At 50.1% G+C, this 23,575-nt stretch overlaps 1 protein-coding gene across 2 annotated transcripts in view; it reads right to left on the bottom strand.

Annotated features, from left to right (window-relative positions):
- The window catches only part of Por (P450 (cytochrome) oxidoreductase), a 49,932-nt gene that overhangs the window by 10,457 nt on the left and 15,900 nt on the right, over positions 1–23,575 (bottom strand). For both annotated transcript variants that reach the window (XM_005396803.2, XM_013520565.1), the window contains exon 2: positions 13,290–13,481. In XM_005396803.2, the coding sequence (XP_005396860.1) occupies positions 13,290–13,468 (179 nt within the window). In that variant the 5' untranslated portion in view covers positions 13,469–13,481. The remainder of the gene's footprint in view (positions 1–13,289; positions 13,482–23,575) is intronic.

Here is a 23,575-nt window from a genome sequence, read left to right as displayed (position 1 = left end):
CTGCTCACACAGCTGGAATCGCCCATCCGTGCACGAAGGAAGCACAGACGCATCCTTCTGTTGGTATTACAGTTCGATGCAGTTTACACGCGAGCTGCACTTGTGTATATAATCCGCTTCCCAAACCCCCTCTCCCACGACCAGCTGTCAGGCAGGCCTGGGAGCTGGCAAGGCAGGGGGCAAGTGCCGGGTGGGGCAGGCCCAGGTGCACTTCCTCGCCGTGTGAAGGAGCTGGGGCTTCATCGTTCAGCCACCAAGCGGGAACAGGAACTCCCCACGCCAGTTTCCGCGGGACTGAATGAAGAACCAGCAGAGGAAGGACCGGAACTAGTGTGTGGCATATGGCAGGCGCTGCCTCAGGGGTGGTGGTCACTGTCACACTACTCCAGCGACTGGGCCACCTACCAGGTCACCAGCGCGAGGCAGGACAGAGGGCCATCAAGCCCTGGCCCAGAGGAAGGACAGCACGCATGTGTGGGTGGAGCTGGCCGGGGTCACAGGGGAGATCGTATGAGGGGACACATCCTTGGCAGGGTCGCAGCAGAGCACAAAGGAGACCCTCGGGCCTGCCCCTTCCTCTGCCCACGCCTGGCTGCAACTCACCATGCCAAGGGGCTTTGTGTCTGGACATCTCCGCTCCCGGGTCCAGGTTCTGCCCACAAACTGGCACAGGCTCAGTGCGCTGCTGTTTATGGGCACCATAAACCAGATGGCTACAGGGCCAGCAGGTGCCAGCGGCTCGCGCTCACGGCCCGGGGCGGTGAGGAAAGCCAGGCCACCGGGAGTGCACCTTGAAATTCCGAGCCACGAGCCTCTGGCACCAACGAACCACGAAGCCAACGATTCAAAGCGATGGCCACAAAGCTGTCCGCAACCTCTCACGAAGCAACACGTGGAGAAAAGGAGCCACAAAACCAGATGCAAATTGCATTCACACAAAGCGTCCAGGCCAGGCAAATGTGCAGGGCCAGAAGGCAGGAGGGGCCCAGGCAGGGACTGCTGCAGCAACTGGTTCCTTCAGAGGCGCTGAAGGAACTGTTTTCAATTAGCAGCCATGCTTGTACCGTTCTGGGAATGTGCGAGAGGCCAGTGAGTTACACACTTCAAAAGTGGTGCATCTTAAGAAAGTGATAGGGATTCTATCTTGATAGAAATTCTAGTGACATTTAAGTCAGTGAGCGGAAGCTGGGCAAAAGAACCCAGGCCACTGGGGCGCCGAACACACCTTCCCTCCTCAAAGCCTGCTCCGGCATAATGAAAGCCCAGCAGGAAGAAAACGCACGCGGAAATACTAGGTAGGTACACGCCGCTCCTCCGGTGGGGAAAAGGGGCCTAACCAGAAGGCGTCCCCGGGCAAGGGCAGGGCCAAGACAGCTTCCCTCACTGTTCAAATGTCTGTGACTTCTTAAAATTGAAAATACATTTTTTAAGTTTGAAAGCAGGAGGGAGGACATCTCAAAGATCCAAATTACAGGAGAGGCCATCGGTGCTGGTGTAGCTACATCACAGCCAGCATCTCTGTGTCCCGGGAGGTTTTTAATCCATGAAATGGGAAAAGCAGCTGAGAAAGCAGAGGGGCCAGTACAGAGGAGCAGGCCGCGGGGCTCAGTAATTGAGCAACTGCCTACCATGCACGAGGTCCTGGGTTCAAATTCTAGCACCATAATCAATCAATAAAGTAAAAAACTTCATGGAAAAAAAAGTACAGATAACAGGATCCCACTGTGTTCAAACGTCTAGGAGATCTGCGTACACTAAGATGCTGAGGGGGCCTCTCTCAGGCTTGAGGGGTTCTCAATCATTTTTGATCTTTGAAGTTAGTTCTGTTTCCGACTCCCCTGCCCTTCTTTTGCTACAAGGACCGTGCAGTGCTCTGCATAATAAGGAGGTGAGTTACTTCTTACTTGCTGCCCTGTGTCAGAAGAGACATCCACAGTTGATGTGAAGGCGCCTACAGTAAGGACACTGGAATGATGACACCTCAGGAGAGACTGGTGTCAGAGAAGACACTCTCGAGGGGACAAGGCCGCCCATTCTGCACACGGCTGTCCTGGGGGCCTCTCAACATACCCCGGCCACACTCACCTCCTCGCCGCACTCCTGAGTGGGCACATGGACAGGCTGCTGTCCGGGCCTCCCTAGCCTGCCCTTCCTCTGTCCTCTCCTGAGGCTCCTGCTGTCATTTAGCACATAACTTCCTCTTCGGAACAACCTTCCCTGTCCCGGGCAGTAAGGTTATCTGTCACCATCCTCAACGGGGCACAGGTACTTTCTGCCACATATTCTAAGTGCTTCATTTGCAACCTGACTTTAGTAACTTTGAGGGACAAAGGTGTCTGTGCCTCTCGCCAATCTGCCCACTGGCTGGCACTGACTTGTTTATCACGGCCTTCAGGCTGGCTCGTCCCAAGTGCTCCACCCAGCATCCAGCCGGCAGAGGTGGACGGAGAAGGCCCTGTGTCTTTTGAGCGGGGCTGATATCAGCAAAAAGCCAGCTCCTGTCTCTTCTCAGAGGAAAGCTCTTTCCACAAAACCCACATCGCCAAAAGACACGCAGAGGGAAGGAACCAGAGGCCACCCCGCTGGCCAGGGACCCCGGCCCCCTCTTTCTAGACGCAGCGGGACCTGCAGGTACTCAGGGCAGAGGCGAGAATGCACCACCTCCAGCCTGTCTTCAAGGGCCCATCCTCTGGCTGAAGTAAGACAGGCTCTGAGGACAATCACAGCAGGAACCACACATCAAGGGCAGATTTTTCTGCAAATCCTGGCCCGGCCATGAAGCAGGCACAGGACAGGCAAGCCCTGCTCCTCTGGAGGCCTTAGTACACACAGCCTGCCCTGTGCGCAGCACCTGGACCCTGGTTCACGCCCAAGGGGACAGCAGGGAGCTGACTGGTCAATGTGGGACTCCGAAGACTGCCAGGGGCACAGGCAGGATGTGCTGACCACACGGATGGACTGGACGGCTCCTGCCACAGCGCCGGGCTTACCGTGTGGGAGCGCAGGAAAGGCCTCCTGGGCGAGCTGGGACGGGAAGGGAGAGGAAGCCATGGTAAGTAAGCGGGCTGCCAGGGGCTCCTGGATGAGGACCACAGAGCTGAAGACCAGCTCAGCTCCAGCCCGGGCGGTTCTGGGGCTGGCCAGGCTGGAGCGTCGGAGGCTGCCTCTTGCCACGGTGGGACAGAGCCCAACTCCAGGCTGGCTGGCCCTGGCAGTGGCAAGGGGCGTGGCAGGGCAGGTTTGGCGAGGGTGTCAGAGGGTAGCCAGAGAGTGCGATCCTTCCCTGCCCCCGGAGCCAAGCTCCCCAAGCAACAGGAAATTCCGAGGCCCAGTGTCCCTTCACTGGCTTCCCAGGGGATAGGAGGAGCTCTATGTTCCTTCTCCTCTTACAGAGATCCCGTGGGGCAGCGTCTGGGACAAGAGGCGCCTGAGGAGGACCCTGCGCCCGAGCAATCCCCTATGTCCCTGCTGGGCAACTTGTCCTGCCTGAGAAGCAGCTTGGAAACTCCCTCTCAATCCCAAGGCCCTGCCCAGGGCTCAGGGAACCAGAGGTCACCTGCGCAGCCCAAGGGCCCACACCCTAGACCACTCTGCCCTGACCATTTCCCTCTGAGCGTGTGAGACCTGGGTTTTCCCAGGACCTGGGCCCCAGGCACAGGAGCAGGTGAACAGGGCCTGCCAGACTCCAGTCCGAATCCCTTCCTTAGGAAGGAGAAGATGCAGCCTATGCAGCTAGGATCAAAGGCCTCAGCCAAGCCCCAGACACTGGGGGAGCAGCCCAGGGAGCACCCGACTCTGCCCATCAACCCCTCGAGGCCGGGCTCCATGCCTCCACGGGTGCTGCCCGTCAAGCAGTCCCTCCACACCACAGCACGTCCCACAGGCTGCACTGGGGCCTGGAACTGACCTCAGGGCGGGCTCATCCGGCGGAGATGAGTACGTGCACCCCATGGCTTCTTGCTCCCAACTGCAGCCCTTAAGGAAAGAGGAAGGTCCTGGCTCTCTGCTGCAAAGTGGCAGGGTGCCAGTAGATAGCAAGCTCGGCTCTGCCCATCCTCAGTGAGCTAGAGCAGGCGACCTGGGCCCAGAGACTTTGAAAGTGCCACCCGACACGCACCAAGTCCTTTCGGAATCTCCCCGCTTGCTTCCGTCCCCACAAGCCTGAGAACTCTGCAACATCTGGCTGTTCCAGCAGGGAGGAATCAGGACTGGAGACTGCAGCCTCCCGTGATCCCCTGCGGCTGGGGCAAACCCCCCCTCTATGGACCCAGGGAAGGAGAAAACCTTTCCAACCCCCGACTTGGTCTCCTTGGTAACTGTTTATATCAGAGGCCTGCTCCCCACACCTCCCCCTTTCCCATTAAAAAGAAAAAAAGAAAAAAAAAAAAAAGGAAGTCCTGTCTGTGAACAAAGCTCTTCCAGCCTGTCCAGCCCGCAGCCGGCATGTGCAGTTGCTATGGCAGGGTGGCCGCCCCCAAAGGAAGCGGACTGATCCGGCTGCCAGGGTGTCTGGGGACCATACCGAATTAGATCTGGTTCCATCCCCCACCACACACACAAAACCACCGTGGAGCCCGACACTGGGTCTGTGTCACCGGGGAGCGCCCCGGGTGTCATGGGGCAAACACACCTCACTCTCCTGCCACGCACAGTGGGAGACACACAGTGGCGACAGCACTTCCGAGGTACCCAGCATAAGCAGCCGCAGAAAGCCCGAGGCTCAGGCGTGCGCTGGCGGCAGCTGGACCCGGCTTGCAGCCAGCACCACGTGGCTCCACAGCGGAGCACGCAAGGTTCTAATTAGCCCCACCACACGCACACCAAATTGGGAGCAGGAGTCTGGTTCGAGCTTGAGAAGTCAGCTGCCATCCACCAAGTGGGGAAGACGAGGAGGAGGGGAGGGAAAAGGGACTGGGCTTTGTGGCTTGGACAAACCAAGATGCGCTTCGTGATCTACTCTCCTCCGGCCCAGGCAGTGTGGAGAAGCCCTGCAGCTCAAATTTAACTTTCTGCCTGGCGCAATGGCTTCTTCTGGGACTCCTTCCTCCCTGCCTGGGCGGCACATGGGGCAGCTGTTTCCGAACAGCTCCTTGACAGCGCCTGGTGTTGGGTGACCAAGATCCCTAGGGCCCACGTGATGAGGGGCAGGGCGAGGGCAGAGGTCTAGAAAGTTGATGGCAGCAGAGGGGACAGGCTGGTCTCGGTAGGATGGGACAGTCACCTTTCTTCCCATAGGTAGACGGTGCCACTAAACGTTCCATCTTTACACCCAGAGACCCGGGGCACAAGGTCAGGGTCCCAAAGGCCTGCTGGTATGAACGGGAAGTGTTTTGCTGCACTTTAAATGAAACCCAGCAGCTCTCCCCAGGGCCAGGCCCAGGCCCAGCCCCAACGGCAGCTGCTCGGAGAGGAGTAGGCTGGGGTATCTGTGAGAGGCCAAAGGTCAAAGACAAGAAAAAGGGACTGGGAGTTAGGGCTTCCCTGGCCCCTACTGTCTGTCACTAGTATTCGAAGAGCCCAGAAAGTGGGGGAGGCTTCTATCTACATCTGAGACTGGGGGTGAAGCAACGATTGAGCTCCAGGCCTGGGAGCGTCCAGAGCCACAGCGGGTGGCACACAGGGCTCAGGTCCCTGCCCCTGCCCCCGCCCCACCACACGTGGCTCACTAGGTCCTAAGCGCACCTCCCGTCCTTCCTTCCCAGGGAGCCTAGGCCTCGTCACCCAGGCTGCGCTGCAGTTCCAGTGGCCGCCATTAGCCCAAGGCTCTCCTCCACGTCCCTTTAACCTGTGTCCACAGGCACACAGGATTGCGGTCCCTCAGCAAATCCCTGCAGCCCAGGAAACCAAGCTTGGCCTGGGCGGCCTGGCCTGCTGGTAGCCACCGCTACTCTGCAGGAAGAGAGAGGCACTGCGCTCAGCCAGCCAGTGACAGGAAAGGCCCACATCCTCTGCCACTAAGACAAGGTGGTCTTGTCACAAGAGGCCCTGCCGTCTCTGAGCGAGCAAAGGGAAAGTGAAGGGGTAGGTGGCCAAGATGGGGTGGCGGGCACCATCAGGAGTGAGCCAAGAGCAGGTGCAGAACCCCTGGCTGCGCTCATTGACTCCCCACCAGCCGGTGAGCCTGCCCGAGTGAGTGGGTGACCACCTCCTGGGCGGTGGCTGTGAGGCAGGGAACTGCACCGTGCGACCCTGCCACGGGTTCCTCTGATTCACTGGAGCCTTGTGCTGCTATCTGTGCCTGGCGTTGGCTCAGCTAAGAGGCCTTGGCAGCACTGCCAGGTCGAGGCCTGCAGTCCTCAGGCCCATGTCCCGCCCCTGGGCCGGCTCTCTCCAACCCAAGGTCCATGCCGCTTCTGGGATCTTCCCTTGCTCCCCAGTTGTGCCAGGCCAAAGGTTCCCACGGTGCGGTTTAAACGTATGTAAGGTACATCTGCCAATTGTATTTCAGTGAAGCTGGGAAACTAATCCATGCCCTGAGGAAGGCCCCTCTCAGCTCCCTCCATGCCGACTGCCTGTCACCCGACTGCTGGAGACCTACAGCCAGGCTCTCGCAAGATGCACCTTTCCAGCCCTTCCTGCAGCCTTCGCCCAGCTCCCTCCGGTGAGTCCTAGCTCATCCCTGACACGCTGGTGCAGGGTGCCCCATGGTCCCTGGCGTTAGAGTCCGGTCACTCTGCACACCCTTTTCTCCCCAAATGTGTGTGACCCTGCATCATCCCCTGGGCTCCTCATGCCTGGCACACAGAAACAGAGCCACCGGCCACCCTGATTTCACTGGGGACCAGGAAAGGCAGTGAAGTCCCCTCCACAGTCAGGTGGAAGCAGAAGCCCCACACTTGTGCCCGTAGCGGGCTCGCTTCCTGCCGTCTCCCCAGAGGGCAGGGGCCTCCTCCTAAGCACTTTTCCCTTTATGAAACTCACTTTTGTTTCTATTTGCATGTTCGAAGGTGTATAGAAAAAAATGACCCTGAGCTGGAAAGGGCAAGACCTCTGGCTCACCTCCCACCTGGCAAACACCAAAAGTGCTGGGAAAACAGTTCACTACTTTCTCCAGCCAGAAAACCTCACAAAATCATGAAAATCACAAGATCCAAATCTTCGAGTTCACTTTAAGAACACCTGTGAAACTGCCCAGCCCATTAATGACATGATATCCTAAAAGCCACAAAGCATATGAAAGATGTCACTTTAAAAATGCAACGTGTAGCCGGGCATGGTGGCGCAAGCCTGTAATACCAGCACTTAGGAGGCTGAGGCAGGAGGATCGTTGCAAGTTCGAGGCCAGCCTGGGCTACAAAGTGAGTTCAAGACCAGCCTGAACTGCAGAGTGAGACCCTGTCTCAAAAAGACCCCCCCCCCAAAAAGAAAAGAAAAACAATGTGTGCCATTCTGGCATAATGGCGGAGCTGGCAGGTGTGCCCAGGGGAAATAGTGAGGCTGGACCCAGGGCCACTCGTCCCAAAAAAGTGCTGAGTTTGTGCTGCATATTCTAAAAAATCTAGGGTGATGCTGAGCTTAAACTTAGATGTCCAGTCTCTGGTCACTAAACACGTCCAGATGAGCACAGTACCCAGGCTGCACTGCTGCACTCAGCTCAGGGATGGAGCCACACACACATGAGCTCCCCTGCCCCTCCGAGCCTATCCTCACCAGGAAGGAGCACAGGGCTCCCAAGCGGAAGAGGAGGTGGGGAGGGCATCAGAAACGTTGCTCAGGGATAAATCCAGCATAACACTACTGGGAAGAAAAAACAAAAGATAACAGCAGAAGTAAGTGATGGCAGCAGCCTTGACTCCTAGCTTTCTGTCAGAAGTGACGTTTTTAGGGGCTGGGGATTTAGCTCAGCAGCACAGCACCTGCCTGGCAAGCGCAAGGTCATGAGTTTGATCCCCGATACCGGGGGAAAAAAAAAAAAAAGAAGTGACATTTTTGATTTTCTGTCAAAGTGTGCCCTAAAATAAAGGTCACTTGGGGGAATGAGGTCTTTTTTGTCTTTCCAAAACAGCCCCCAGTAGGACTCGAGCGGCAGAAGCAGACTGTGGGAAACTCTGGCTAACTGATGTGGTTTTTCCCCATAAACGCTGCAAGGCTGGGCTAGGGGGTGGAAGGAAGCCAGTGAATGACATTGTGTGAAGGAGCAGACGTCAGGCACAGAAAGCTGTAGCTACAGAACTCCATTTATGTGACATTTTGGAACAGTCTCAATTACAGGGACAGACAGATCAGTGATGCAGTGGCTGAGGGCTGGGATAGGGCAGGGGAGACTAAGGAAATGGGAGAACTTTTCAGGAGTGGTGGAATGCGCTACATCTTGATTGTGATTCAACTACACACATCTTTCAAGATTCAGCTGTACAGTTAAAAGGGTTTTGCTTTGAATTTTGAGATGGATCTCACAATAGAGTCCAAGCTTGGCTCACACTCAAGATCTTCCTGCCTCAGCCTCCCTTGCACTGGGATTAAAGACACATGGCACCATGCTCAGCCCAAAAAGGGGAAGCTTTATTGCATGTAAATTATACCTTAATATATCTAATTCCTTAGGAAAGAGAAAGATTAGATTTACTAATTGTAATAAATGGGCTTCGTTTCGATCCTGAATTTTAAAAACAAAACACTATTAAAAATGTCAAAGAAAACATGGCCCTGCCCCTCAGGGATCTGATGGGGTGTGACCACGGAGAAGGGCTAGTGCTGGCCTTCGGGAGTGTGAGGACAGCACTGCGTGATATTTAAAGAACAGTCCTTCAACTTTGGAGGACAGAGACTTGCAGACAAAATGATTTCTGGGGATTGTTTTAAAATAGCTCAGAGCAGCAGGGAGAGGGGTGGAAGAAAGTCAGGAGAAGGCGAGGAGCTGGCGTTCGTCAAAACTGAGTAATGGGTCAGGACGGGCTCACTTTCCTGTGCTCTACACTTTGGTGTCTGTTTGGAATGTTGCAAAGTGAGAAGCACCCTCTGGCTCCAGGAGCAGTGCAGAGATTGGAGTGGGAGTGCTGCAGAGCTCCCTGGGAGCCGCAGCCGTGAGCGTGGGGTTGGGGGGACATGGGCGGGGCCCCTGCTGTGTGTGTCTCCCTGGGCCCAGCATGGCCAGGTCCTCTGGGAGTTCTTTGCTTTTTTCTCCTTTTTCAAAAGAAGCTATCTTATACTTTGAATAACTAATTTAAAGATAATAATATGCAATGTATTAACCACTGTTACCCTCTTATTATCTTGTTTTGAAATTTTGTTTTACTGGTTTTTTCTCTTTAAGTAAAATTTAAAAAAAAAAAAAGAACTTCAAAGTCTGGTTGTTAGGTGATACTGCCAGACTTCTTAATGTTTTAACTACACTTAAAAAAAAAAAAAAATACTGTGCAATCCCAGCAATCCAGAGGCTGAGGCAAGAGGACTGCTGTAAATTTGACATCAGCCTGGGCTACATAGTGAGTTCAAGGCCAGCCTGAATTACAGAGCAGGATCCTGTCTTAAACCCCGCCCTTACCCCCAAAAATGTGTAAACCAAACCCAGGCACAGTTTGCCAAGAAGGCAGCCACATATACGGACCCAGCATTTGTTAAGCAACAGCCATTCTGCGGGTAGCATCACTCCAATGGGCATCCCTGTGCTAACGTGGGGCCCCAGACAGACAGGAAGGGAACCCCGCCAATGCAAACAAATCCCCACCCAAGAGGGCCCTTCCCATGCAGCACGCAACACTCAGAGCGGGCCTGGCACGCCCCGGGCCTCCTAGGCTCCATCTAGGGGCACACGAGGTGCATGTCACTGGGCGAGAGAGCTCGGGACTGCTCCTCCTGAACAAGTCTAACTGCTACTGAAAACAGTTCCAAAGGACCTGCTGGGGACATAAACTAGTCAGGACCTAGAAGGCTCATGATGAAGGATCTAAATTCCATCTAATCCCAACTAAACCCTAGCAGGGGTTTCATTTTTAAAATTTGAGTTTGGTGGACTGGCTCTAAAATTTATGTCAAGGGGAAAAAAAGCCAAGAGAATCTTAAAGAACAAAGCTGGAGGATTTAGATCACCAGGTGTCAAGACACAGTCATAGACTTCTGTGACTACGTGACTATGACTTTTGTGACTATGAGGTCACAGAAAACAGGACAACATGGTATTGGTGACAGGACAGATTACAGCTCAGCAAAACAGAAGAAGGTCTAGAAATCCACCTCACACAGGTGGTCACCTGATCTGTGTCTAGTGTGAGGCCGAAGGAAACAGTGGGCACGGAAGGCTATTTGCATAACCAGACATCCGTGAGGAATGAAAGGAATCTTAAACTAGTTCACGTTTACCAGTGTCAGCTGGATTCCATTTAAGAATAAAAGCTAGGGCTGGGGATTTAGCTCAGCGTCACAGCATGTGCCTGGCAAGTGCGAGGTCGTGGGTTCGATTCCCGGTACCGGAAAAAACAAAAACAAAACAAACAAACAAAAAATAAGAATAAAAGCTAAAACAACCTTCTAGAAGAAAACACAAAACACTATCTGTATCATTCCAATTTTAGTATATGTGCTGCCAAAGTGAGCACACAAAAGATTATCTTCATGACTTCAAGATTTCTTCTTCCTTCCTCCTTGTTTCTTCCTTTATTCCTTCCTTTCTTCTTTCTTTCTGCAGCCCGGGGATTGAACCCAAGGCCTCAAAAAAACATGCTAGGCCAGTGGCCTACCACTGAGCTATGCCCCAACCCTGGTGAAGATTTCTTAAACTGGAAACAAAAGCTTAAGCCATAAAGGTTAAGACTGATTAAAAGGCTAACAAATTAGATTAAGCTTAAATGAAGAACTTCTCATCACCAAAAGACGACTAAGAATAAAAGGAAGGCTGTGGCAGGGAAAAGATATTTGTAGTGCACGTATCTCAGAAAGGAATGTCACACCTAAAATATAAAGAACTCAGACAAACTGACAAGAAGGCTGAGAACCCAAGACTCTAGAATAGGACCTTCACCAAAGGTTTAAGTGGACAATAAACGTTCAGAAAGGGGAGCAACTTCAGTGAGCATCAGAGAAATGCAATGTAATACTAGGCTCTGCCAACTCTGGTTGGAGGTGCGTCGCCTGGGGGTGAGACCTGGAAGGCCGAATTCTCCTCCGTGGCTCCTCCCTTCTCTCTCTGCTTCCTCGCTGCCATGGGCTGGTTAGCTTCTCTCTGCCAGGCCCCTCCACCACGCCATTTCTACTTTGGAGCCAGCCAACCACGGACTGAATCCTCTAAAAACCGTGAGCCAAAATAAATCTCTCCTCCTTTAAATCGTGACAGGTAAAGTTACTAAGACTTCACGGGTGCAGTCTGCTGTATGGATGTATTAAGCCTTCACTGTCCAGAGCAGCTTCCCAGAGGAAGGAATGCTGATCTGTGCCAGGAGGGCAGGTGCGCCAGCCTCGAGGACCCCACCTCCAGAAGGTTCATGGTAGTGTCTTCTTCAGCCACACATGGGCAGTGGCCGCACAGAGAGTATCCGGGCTCCTGGCGGGTAGCAGGGAGGGCAAGAGGCCCACACACTGGGAGATTCACCTGAGCACCCAGGGGTCCTCCTGGATCCATGGAGCCCACAAGCCCACAGCAGAAGCACAGGTAACTACAGAAGTATTTCCTATGGCTTTCCATATTCTAACTGTTTGCTGGCCAGGCTGCAGCTGGCTCATTGATTTGGCTTTCAAATATCCATGCCCATAGCTTTCATGCTTGTTGGCATTGTGATGGTAAAGGTAGACTGTCGACCTGATTGACCTGGCGTCTGCATCTGGCCCCTTGCCTCTTTTTCTCCGGCACTGGTTTCTTGCTCTGATTTACAGCCATCATGTACTAAGCATCAGTGCTCTGCCACACTCTTTTGCCTTGGAATCACCTGACCATGGACTAAATCTCCTGAAATTATGAACCAAATCAAACTTCTCCTCTTTCCACTTGTAGGTGTTCGGTATTGTGTCAGTGATGGGAAAGCTCACTAATACAGAAAATTGATACCAGATGTGGGGTTGTTGCTGTGACTACACCTGACCACGTGGTTCAGAACGCTTTGGAACTGATTTTCAGAAGTCTGGAAAGATTTGGAGACTTGAGCTAGAGAAGCCCTAGAATGCTGTAGCTGGGGCCTCTGTAGATATCTGTTCAGCTGATCACTGAGGAAGATAAGACTTAACCCAGTTTTTAAACAAGTAAAATAAATGCCCTACCAGCACAAGAATTGTATTCCACAAACACCTGCTTTAATGGTGGAAGACTAACTTCTAGGAGGGAAGGGTGTTACCCAGGGCTAGGATGTAGCTCAGTAAGGGTGCAGTCACTTGGCTACATCTGTATCATCACTTTTTCCTATCTACATGCATCTGTCCCATTATTCCCTTAGTATTTTTTTTTTTTTTTTTTGGTTTTTTTCCGGTACCAGGAACCGAACTCACGACCTTGCACTTGCCAGGCAGGTGCTTTGCCGCTGAGCTAAATCCCCAGTCCCCCTTAGTATTTTTCTTTAACTAATTCACTCTTTTATTTATTTTTTCTTCCATGGTACTGGGGATTAAACCCAGGGCCCTTCCACTGAACTCCATTCCCAACCCCACCTTTTAAGAAATCTTTTATACTGAGACAGGGTCTTGTTCAATCACTAAGTTGCCCAGAGTAGGCTCGAATTTGCCATCCTTCTGCCTCAGCCTCCCACAGTGCTGGGATTACTGGTGTGTCAACACTCTAAGCCCTTTTTACTTACACTTACAAGGAGGCTTTATGGAAAGTTAAGCAAATTCCAACAAAGTAAAAATAAAATACTGTTAGGAAAGTTGGGCTTGATAACTCCCCGAAGCTCTAAGCTTAAGCTTACCTCCTCCAAAGGAGAAGTCTGCAAGTGTTAAGTAATAAAGAAGTAACAAACGATGATTCTCCTTATTGGTATTAAAAAGAACTGCACAAAATCCAACGAGGAGTGACTTCCCTACTGTATAACTCTATGCAAAGGCAGCTCTGAGCTGCCTGCTTACAAAACCCAATCACTGGGCCTCGAGTGAATCAAAGCTCTGCAACTTGCTGGCTGAGGCCTCAAGTTTTTATCTCAAAGTAAAATGGTATGTTCTGCTGACATGCTGTGGAAACATCAGGGATTATTAAGCCAATTCTGAGCGATCCATTAAGAAGGCCAAACCCCAAATTCAGCCTGAAATGCTCCCCAGCGTCCCCTTTTCTCTCAGCCCTGGCCAAAGTGTGGGGTGTTGCTTGGAAGGATGCAAGGGGTGCTCAGGAACGCTGAGGAAGAGGAGGGACAAGGGGGCTGGGCACTGCCACTTACGTTGTTGAAATTTTAGTGAACTCGGGGACTTCTTCTTTCTTCTTTCTAAAGAGGAACCAGTAGGTTAGGACACCCATGATGAGAGAAAACAGAATCATGTCCGTCATGCTGAAGAGAGACACTTCTTCGGCTACTGCCTCCGCATTGCTGGCACCAGTGTCCATGTGGGAGTCGCCCATGTTGATCACAGAACTGTCAGGAGACAGAAACGGCAGACGTCAGCAGGGAGGAGCACAGTGCACCTGAGAGAGGTTGGGGTTCCCCCGAATGCTGTGGCCCCAGCATCACGCCTGTGGGGCTGCAGCACCAGAGCCCTGGGCAGGAGATATTCGCTCAGAAACCCTTCTCCAACCCTCAGGATGTCCCAAATCCTGAAGAGTCCAGGGGTCTTCAAGGTCGGCCCCTGAAGGGCTCTATGAAATAAGCTCTAACCCCAGAACCTCTGGCCTCACAAGAATGTCTCTGGATCCCTGAGAACTTGGGCCTTGGAAATAGTTAATGCTAGGAACGAGACTTGTGGTGAGCACTTGGCTTTGCATGCCAGGCTTTGGATCACTGCATCCGTCTGAGGTCCAAGTGTGGGAGAGACCAAGTAAGTAAGCTTCCAGGTACAAGTGCTCCACGCCCACAGACCGACCCCAAGACACCCCGGACTTCTTGGGGAGCATCTCTGGTTGGCCACACAGAAGCTTCTTAACTTGCTGATGATGCTGGGGTTATGTCTTGATAATCCCATCAAAAACTGAAAAAGTATTAAGTCAAAAATGTGTTCAGGGGCTGGGGATTTAGCTCAGCGGCAAAAGCGCCTGCCTGGCAAGCGCAAGGTCGTGAGTTCGGTTCCCGGTACCGGAGAAAAACAAAAAAAAAAAAAAAAAAAAAGTGTTTAAAGTCAGGCACGGTGGCACACACCTATGTACTCCGGGAGACTGAGGCAGAAGGATCACAAAGTTGAGCCCAGCCCAGGAAACTTAAGTGACTTAGAAAGTCCTTGCTTCAAAGTGAAAAATAAAAGTGAAAAATAAAATGGTCTGGGGATGTAGTTGAGCACAGACTCCCTGGGTTCAATCCCCAGTGCCTCAAGGGGAAAAAATGCACTTAATACACGCAAACTACTAAACATCGCAGCTTAGTCCAGCCGACTTCAAATGTGCCCAAAACACATACACGAGCCTACAGCTGGGCAAAATCATCTAACACAAAGCCTACTGGATACCAAAGTCTTGAACATCTCATGTAAGTTACCGAATACCGCACAGAAAATGCAAAGCAGAATGGTCCTGCGGCCCTGCTCTGGAGCCAGCATGAAGTCAGGGACCATCTGTACTTCATACAGGTTGTCACATGTTGCTGCCAGGAAAATTAAGCACTGTCCCTGCAACTCCACTGGGAGAGGCCAACCTGAAACTCATACCTGACCTCTCCTGGACCCAACCTCCAGGCCTTTTCCTTTGCTCACTTTAATATGCATCCTTTTGCAATAATAAACCATGATCTGAGGTAAACAGCTTCTTTGTTTTGCAAATCTTGGCAAGCTGCTGGGCCAGCCGCGGTGTTGGGACCCTCAGTTCACCAACCTCTGCCCTTAGATGTTCAACCAGCCTATCCACCACTGAAACCTGGCAGGAAGGCAGATCTTTCATAGAATCTGAACTCTGGGCAGGGCACTTCCACCCCTTCCTTCCAGCAAGGCTGGGCTCAGTCCTAGAATCTGAACAATGCACATTTTGCATCGCACTGTGACCAAGCGGGTTGCTTTCGCCACAGCTCAAGCAGGGATGGCTGAGTCACATCTCAGCAACTCCAACAATGGGCGATGGCTTTCATCCGACGTCTGGTGGCTTCCTTCCCTTTAGGAAACCACAGGGCTTGCCCTAAGCCACGAGAGCATCCAAGGGCTCTGGGCATAGTCCTGCTGCTTTAACTCGCAGGGAAACTGATCCTCAGGCCTGGTTCTTTGTTTTCTCACTAATCAGAGGTACTTCCTAGCAGCTGGAGTTCATCATAACTCAGTTTTTTACTGTTGCTGCTATTGCTTTGCTTTAGGTGCTGGGGATCAATGCCAGGGCCCTGCACATCTATGCAAGCGTTCTACAATGAGCTCCACGCACCTCCAGCCCCCAGCCCTGTCCTTATTGATTCTGACCTTTAAGAGCAAATTTAACTGTGGTGTCCTCAGAGAACACTGTTTCTATGTAAGTGCTAGACACACGTTTCCTATTTATTTGGTGCTAGTCATGTGTATCTGTCCGGCCCAGTCAGCATCTCAGTCAAGCCCACGCACCGTCTGTCAAGTTTTCAAAAATCAGACTGAGAGGCGTTCGGCACTTGCTTGCTTTGACAGACTCTGGAAGGTCCTGTCCCACAGAATCAGGAGGTAACTGCCCCTCAGAGCCTGCCGGGGCCAGCTGGGGCCAGCTGGAGTCTGCTCAGGACGCATGTGCAGGCCCTGGAAGCCCCCAATCCGAATCCAACGGCAGCCAGTGTCACTTCCTGTCTCTCCACCCACCTCCCTGCTCACTCCAGGCGGCCCAGGTCCCTTATTTCCCGGAAGAGCAGAGACACCCACGGAGCCAGCTTAGTTTCTCCACACACACGTGCTGGCTGCGCAACTCAGAAGAGCAAGTACATTCCCTGCACGTGCTAAGCTGACAGGGTGCTGGGGAGCAAGGACAGCAGCGAATCTGCACCCCTGTAATCACGTTCTTGCCACCCTGGCCACTGCAAGAGACTCCTGACAGATGGGCTGCTCCCCACGCAGCAGCCAGAGGTAGCCTTTAAAAAGAAAGTCAGACCACACCACCTCCTCATCAAAACCCTCCAACAGTTCCAGATTACTTAGTAAAAATCTAAAGTCCTTCCATAGCATATGGAGCCCTTTGTGATCTCACCCTTAGATACCCCTCTCCCCATACCGCAAAGGTCACCTGGGCCTCTTTCTGCCTAAGGGTCTTTGCACATGTTGACATTGCTGGACTCTGTCTTGCTGGTATTACCTGCAGGTCTCACCCCCTGCCATCATGCAAGTCTGCAGACTGCCTGCACTAAGACAGCCCCCTGGCCATGCTGCCTCCCCTCACCTGCACAGCACTTATCACTACCTGCCAGTATCGTACACATTTTATCACACTGGCTATCTCTCTGCCTGGAGAGTCAGGCCCACAAGGGCAAGGACTTTGCAGTGTCGTAGACTGACGTATGAGCACCCAGTATCAATTTATTGAATGAATGAACCCATAAATTGCTCTGATTCTAGGGTAGCTGAGCTGGCAGCGCACGCACTCAGAGTTTGGACGGTTTTACAATCTGAAAGACACAACCTAGACCTGCCCACGTGGGGTCTGCAGGGTGAGCTGACTCGTCTTCCTTCTCCTGTCTCTCACTCGCATACTCGCTGCTTCTGCTCCTTGAGGTCAGAGTCAGCAGCAGATTCCTGCACAGGGAGGAAACCAAGAGGCACTGCCCACTGTCAAGAAGAGGGGCCAGGAGCTGCAGGGGCTGCAGGCTGCCCTGGGGCGAAACTCATTCTCCAGACCTTGGTTCGACTAGCCCCTCCCACTTAGTGCTCAGTAACCATTCAGGGAACAAACGAAGGGAACAGGTGAATATACAGTATTATGACAAGTGGAAAACAAAACTGTCAGGAGTCAACAACATGAAATGTGAGTAAATAAAAGCCATACTGCAGCCCGCACACACTTGTAATCCCAGCACTCAGAAGGCTGAGGCAGGAGGATCACTACAAGTTCAAGGTCAGTTTAGCCTACATATAGATATTCCTTGTTTAACACCTACCTGATTAATGACTGTTTGAACTTACAACCTGTCACTTTTTGGTACAGTTCTGCACATCTTGTTTACAAAGCCTCAGTATCTTTTCTTGTATAGTATACCATTTATACAGTACTGTAGTTTTATGTTGTTATACATTACAGAACTGCACATGAGCATATGCAAATAAAAAGCAAAGTCATCAAGCTGGAGTTTCCTTTGGCCATTTTTTTGTTTTGAGTATTGTAATGTACATACCATATGCAATTCCTCATTTAGCAACCAATTCATTTAACAACCAAGTCGCAGGAATGGAACTTGATTGTTAAATGAGGCGTGTCTGTAGTGAGTTCCAGGCCAGCCTGAACTATACAGTAAGGGGGAAAAAAGCCCAAACAAAACAAATAAAAGCAGTATTGTCTGTGCTGTTCCTACATGCATATCCTCTAGGACAGAAGCTTCCAAACGTTCTCAGCAACTTTCGTGGTATTCCCTGAACCAAAAGGAGTGCCTAACTGTGCCGCCACGTAGGAAGAGTTAGTTCCAAACCACCACTGCCAACCCATGTTTCACAGATCCAGTCATGAAGGGGACACAGCACGATCTGAAGAGACACAGTTGAAACCTGGGACCTCCAGCTGCCGCCGCCCAGGGAACCCAGAGGCATAGACTCGCCCTGGGTCTGCAAACCGAGCACCCCTACATTTGCTGCAGTGCCCTGAGGCGCCTGCCCTTGCACAATATGAGATACATCCCTGCAGTGAAATAACTTCCATGGGGAAGTTCTGGCCATCTTCACTGATACCACCCTCCATGTCAGGTGGTCACAGGGTGACCAGGAGATGGTCAGCTTGAGATGCCCACAGAGCTCCAAGGAAACTCTGGGAGCCCTGTGCAACCCTTTGCCCAAGAGTACTCAGTCTGTGACTTTCTTCTTTCCGCCGTCACAGGATGAGGTGGAAGGGAACACAGGATGAGGCAGGCTCACAGGCCTAAAGCCGTATCTGTCAGCAAGGGAAGGAAGGAGGGAGGGAGGAAATGGAAACACTGGAAGAGTGACTGGACCAGGCTTTAGCGACACAGTCCGGCCACCAGCTGCCTGGGACCCCGGACAAACTCCTTATTTATTAATTTGTGTATTTGTTAATTAATTGATTTGTGTAGAACCCCTAGGTAGGTGTCAATGTTCTCATCTGTAAAATCAGAGACAGAAAAAGGTATCAAGACACCAGTCACATGAGTCTCTCCCATCCCAAATACAGCTGAATAGATTTAATCTTTTATTATGAATTAGATCTCCACAGAAGAGCTTTCATTTTTATTATAAAATACAACACAGAGACAGAGAAGAGCAAAACCTATACAGCTGTCCTTTGGTCATCAAGGGATTGGTTCCAGGACCCCAAGGATACCAAAATCCTTGGGTTCTTGAGTCCCTTAACAAAACCCTGCAGTATTTGTGTATGCCTGTGCATATCCTCCTGTATATTTTCAATCATCTCTAGATGGTTTACAATACCTAATATAATGCAAATGCTATGTGAATAGTTGTTATATTGTATTTTAATTACTTACTTATTTGCAGTACTGGGGAATCAACCCAGAAGATTGAATTCAGGGTATTTACACTGAGCTATATCCCCAGCCCTTTCTATTTTTTGAGTCAAGGTCTCACTAAATCACTAAGTTACCCAAGATGAGTCTGAACTTGCAATTGCCCTCCCTGTCTCAGCCTCCCAGACCGCTGGGATTATAATTGCCTACCTAGTTCCGCCTTCAGAAACTGGTGCTCAGGGAAAAGTACACTCTTCCAGCCAATCTAAAGAGCAGGGCCCAGAAGGGTGACTTGGATTCCTTGCTAGCTAGACCCTCCAGCTTATCATCCCAACCAACATGTTGGCGTGGTTTTATTTAAGGTTATCTTGTTTGGGGTTTGCTCAGCCTCTGACCCTGTAGATTTATGTCTTTCATCAGATTTGAAAACTTTTCAGCCATTTACTGTTTCTTCAATATTTTCTCAGCCTTGCCTTCTTTTTCTTCTTCTGGGATTACAAGGACAGAAAGATTAAACCTTTTATTTTCTTCTTCCCAGTACTGAGCCTTGAACCCAGGGCTCTTGTGCAAGCTAGGTAAGTACTTGAACTATCTCCCAGCACCAAATGCTAAATGTTTTGTTCTTTTTTTTTTTTTTTGGTTTTTCTCCGGTACCGGGAACCGAACTCACGACCTTGCGCTTGCCAGGCAGGCGCTTTTGCTGCTGAGCTAAACCCCCAGCCCCTAAATGTTTTGTTCTTAATACCACAAGACCCTCAGGTTCTCTGTCTCTCCCACCAATCTAGGCTCTTTCTGTTCAGTCTGGATAATTCCTACTATTATATCTTCACATTCAACAATTCCTGTCTTCCCTCTGCAATGAAGCCACTTACTGAGTTTTTTGGGCTTTTTGTTTTTTGAGATAGGGTTTTGCTATATAGTTCAGGCTGGCCTTTAACTCACAGTGATCCTCCTGCCTCAGCCTCCTGAGTGCTGGGATTACAGCCAGCCATGCACCACCATTTTTTTGTTTTAGCCACTATATTTTTCAGCAGTTTCAGGGTGTTTTGTTCTTCTTCATGTCTTGTGTAATTCTAACATCTATGTCATCTTGATGCTGATGTTTATGAACATCTGTCTTTTTTCATTCAAGTGCAGATTTTTGTGGTTCTTGACATGGTAATTTTTATTGTGTGCTGGACATTAAATCTTTTAGCAGGCCTCCTCCATCACCCTGTGGGGTGGGGAGGAGGGTGCCAATGCATTGCTGCTAGGTAGAAGCCCGTTTCCCACTAGGCCTCCACTAACAAACTCCAGAGTAAAGGGCTACTGCATTCTACCTGGCCTCCACTGCCACCTTGTGACAGGGCACCCTGGTACCACCAGGTGGTGGTAATGAAGTGCTGGCTTCACTGTATGTCCTGTGACATCACTCTCAAGGACAGAAGGTTTCACTGCTCCCTTGGGAAATCTTGGCTTGTGATGAATCTAATGATGTTACCAATATTGCTTGCTGTTTGAGGATTCAAGACCAAGTATGCTAATTCAAGAGAATTAGCATAAAACAACTACAAGCAATAACATTTTCAAAGGAGGTGAGAAAACACTAATTTAATATAACCTGAAGTGGAATCTCCTAAGATGTGTTATAACTGATGGTGGTAAAAGAAAAAAAAAAAGTGTGGAGCAGAAAAGGGCTTAGTTGGGCAAATTTGCAAAGCCTATGAAAAATGTAAGGTGTTTAAAGCTCATGGTTAGTCACTATCTTATTCATCAGTAGACACTATGCAGAAAATATTCAACTCTAGTATACCCTTGAGCTAGGAATGTCAACAATGAAATTTAATGTCGTGGAGTTAACTTTTCAGTTCTATGAATTACTTTCAGAAGAAGCAGCTGAATATTCTACTTATCCTATCCCAGAACAGTTTAACAGTATGGCAGTGGTGAAGTTTAATGTAGCTATTATGTTTTGAGACAATATTAAAATTTTTCTGAACAAGAACTGTCTTCAAATAAAAAAAAGAAGTGTCTTCAACCACTATTATTAAATGTAAATGGATTTGGATATTAGCTTTTGCTGTACAACTGATGTTTTTTAATGAGGCTAATTTAAAACTACAAGGTGCTGGGCATGGTGCCACATGCCTATAATCCCAGCACCCAGAAGGCTGAGGCAGGAGGATCTGCTATGAGTTTGAGCTCAGACTGGGCTACAGTGAGTTCAAGGCCAGCCTAAACTCCATAGTGAGACCCTGTCTCAAAAAACCAAAATAAATTTAAAAATTAAAATAAAAAAAATAAATAAAATTACAAGATAAAGTCATTCCAATGAAACTGGGATTGTTTGACTCTTAAGTAAAGTCAAGTTGCTTTGTACAATTCTGGAGTATTAAGGGTTCAACAAGAAGTGAGCTCCTCCATCCCCACAAAAAGCTGCACATTTTTCTGAGCTTAAACCATAGTTCTGGCAGCATTCTTCAGCTCTTGATCTGAGTACAAGCGAAATGCCTGATTTAAAAATTCACCTGACTATACAACTGAGGAACTTCCACTTACCTTTCAATTGAAAGTGACAGAAATAATATGCTAACAAGAAAATATCAAGGGATCAAGCTAACAGAATTCTATAAAGCCTGGCATCCAATGGTTAATATTTCCACTAAAATTATTTGCTCATGGCCTGACATCATTATCTGGCAGTAACTGTCAGTGTCAAAGGATGTGTTCAGAGACGAACCACGTGGAATGGAAGCTCATTACAGTCACCACTAACGGGAGTACCGATGTTCCTCATCTGATAACCAAGTTCCACTCACTTGGCAACTTCAACTGGTCGCTAAATGAGGGACTGTCAATAGTATGGACATATGCACATTACAATATTCAAAACAAAGAAATGGTCGAAGGAAACCCCAATCTGATGACTGCTTTTACTTGCCTATCTCTTCCACGCAGTACTATAACACAACAGAACATAAAACTACAGCACTGTACTATACAGTGCAATCAGCAAAACTGACAGTACTGTATAAACAAGGAGTACTGTACCAAAAAAAAGACACAAGCTCAATAAAGAAGACTTACAGAACTGTACAAAAAAAAAAGAGATGGGTCATAAGTCCTAGATGTGGGTAGTAAGCCTGAATAGACATTAACCAGATAGGTCATTAAATGAAGAATATCTGTATTTGCAGATAATTTTGATGACGGAGAAACTAACTGTGCCCCTACATAAATAATTCCATTCTTTTTGTTAGTAGACCTACATAAAAATTATATATGATATTATTTGAATTTCATTAACAAAAAATGTGGAAATTTGTTTTCTCTGTTGTTATATAAGTACTTACATAACACTGTAAATTTTATTCTAGCCTCTTGTCCTGCAAATCTAAAGTATTTCTTACCCAGTCTCTTACAGAAAATGTTTACTAGCACCTGCTCCAGATAACTAAAGTGCACTTAGTTACAAAGAGCACTGAAAAATCCAACCTGGATCCTGCTGGTTCCTCCTGGGTGCATGTAGGCTGGTTCCTCAGTTCCCTGGGTCTCTGGTTTCATTTCCATACAGGATTATGGGGATAATCACCAAGAAGTATAACCAACTCAAAAACTCTAACCTACTAGCCAGGTATGGCACCATACAACTGTGACCCCAACACAGGAGGCTAGGGCAGGAAGATTGTTGTGAGTTTGCGACCAGCCTGGACTATATAGTGAGACCTTGTATCAAAGAAAAAAGAAAAGAAAAGAAACCAAACAAACAGAAAACTCTAATATGCTAAGGAGCTACTTCTAATACGTGGTAACTACTCTGCTGTCTTTCTGGAGTCCAATAGGAAGGGACTTTTCCAGATTTTTCTAAGTCATCGCATCACTGTATGATGGATTTAGGGCCCAAAGAGCCAAGGAAGGCTGTTTGGGGACACGGACACCCCAGGCTGTGGGCTTGTAGGGTCCTACATCTTTGACAGTGCTGCGGTCTGTCCTTTCTTATGGGTGGGATGACTGTCACTATCATGAGAACGCCTACAATCCTGAAATTGCTCTTGTACTGTTAATTAGCTGCTTCGAATTTCCTGAACTGGATAATCAGCTCCTCTTCTGTGCTAGAACTGTATTTAACATAAGAGTAAAGAGGCCCCCGAGCAGGCCCTAAGGGGCCCTCTTATTCACGCACTAGACACTGGGAGCGGCCTCCCAGTCTTTGGAGGTGCTAGACAGTGCCAGAGCTCTACGCCTGCTAGCCTGTGTGCCCAAGACTGCCGAGCTCTCCTGCCACAGCAGAGCTGGAGTGCATACCTGTGCCAGGGCGCTCCCACTGGCCTTTCTGTCACTTTCCCACTGAAGATCCTGGGCACTGCCAGGCAGGCATGGCTCCTGTTCTTGGAGTGCGCAGTCTCAAGCGGGCTCTTGGAAAGATTCAGTACAAAACCTCCCTCTGCTGTCCACGCATCCAGTCACCAGCTGAGGATGCCCCACCCCACAGCAGGAACTAACTGCCCAGATTCAGAAGGGAGCAGCACTCCAATCCTGGGCGCTCTCCACCTGTGAGAAGGGCAGATGTAGCACAGCGGTCACCACGCCACAGGGAGGCAGGGCGTGGGAAAAACAGCTCCGAGGAAGAGGAGGACAAGGTGGCGTGAGACAGGCCCTGAAGGGGTACCCACGGGCTGGCAGCGGAGCTGGCGTGTGAATGAGCTGGCTCCACCAGTCAGGTCAGGCGGAGGACAGGAGTTCCCAAGAGAGGAAGCACGAAGGTGCAGAACCTGTAGATCTGGTGTGACCCCAGCAGAGAGGAGGCGATGTGTGGGCGGGCAGGGTGTGTGGGTGGTGAGTAGGAGACCAAGACCAGCCAGGAGCTCTAAATGCCCTGAGGCCAGGTGGGCAAGGTGGTAATACGATTAGAAGAAGGCTGCCATGGGAAAGTGACACTGGAGATGGTGCCTGTACCCGCAATAGGATACAGGCGTGGAGCCTGG

This window comes from Chinchilla lanigera, unplaced genomic scaffold (genome assembly GCF_000276665.1).
Source record: "Chinchilla lanigera isolate Chin_1 unplaced genomic scaffold, ChiLan1.0 scaffold00055, whole genome shotgun sequence".
Lineage (NCBI taxonomy): Eukaryota > Metazoa > Chordata > Mammalia > Rodentia > Chinchillidae > Chinchilla > Chinchilla lanigera.
This window is presented reverse-complemented; position numbering and strand designations above follow the sequence as displayed.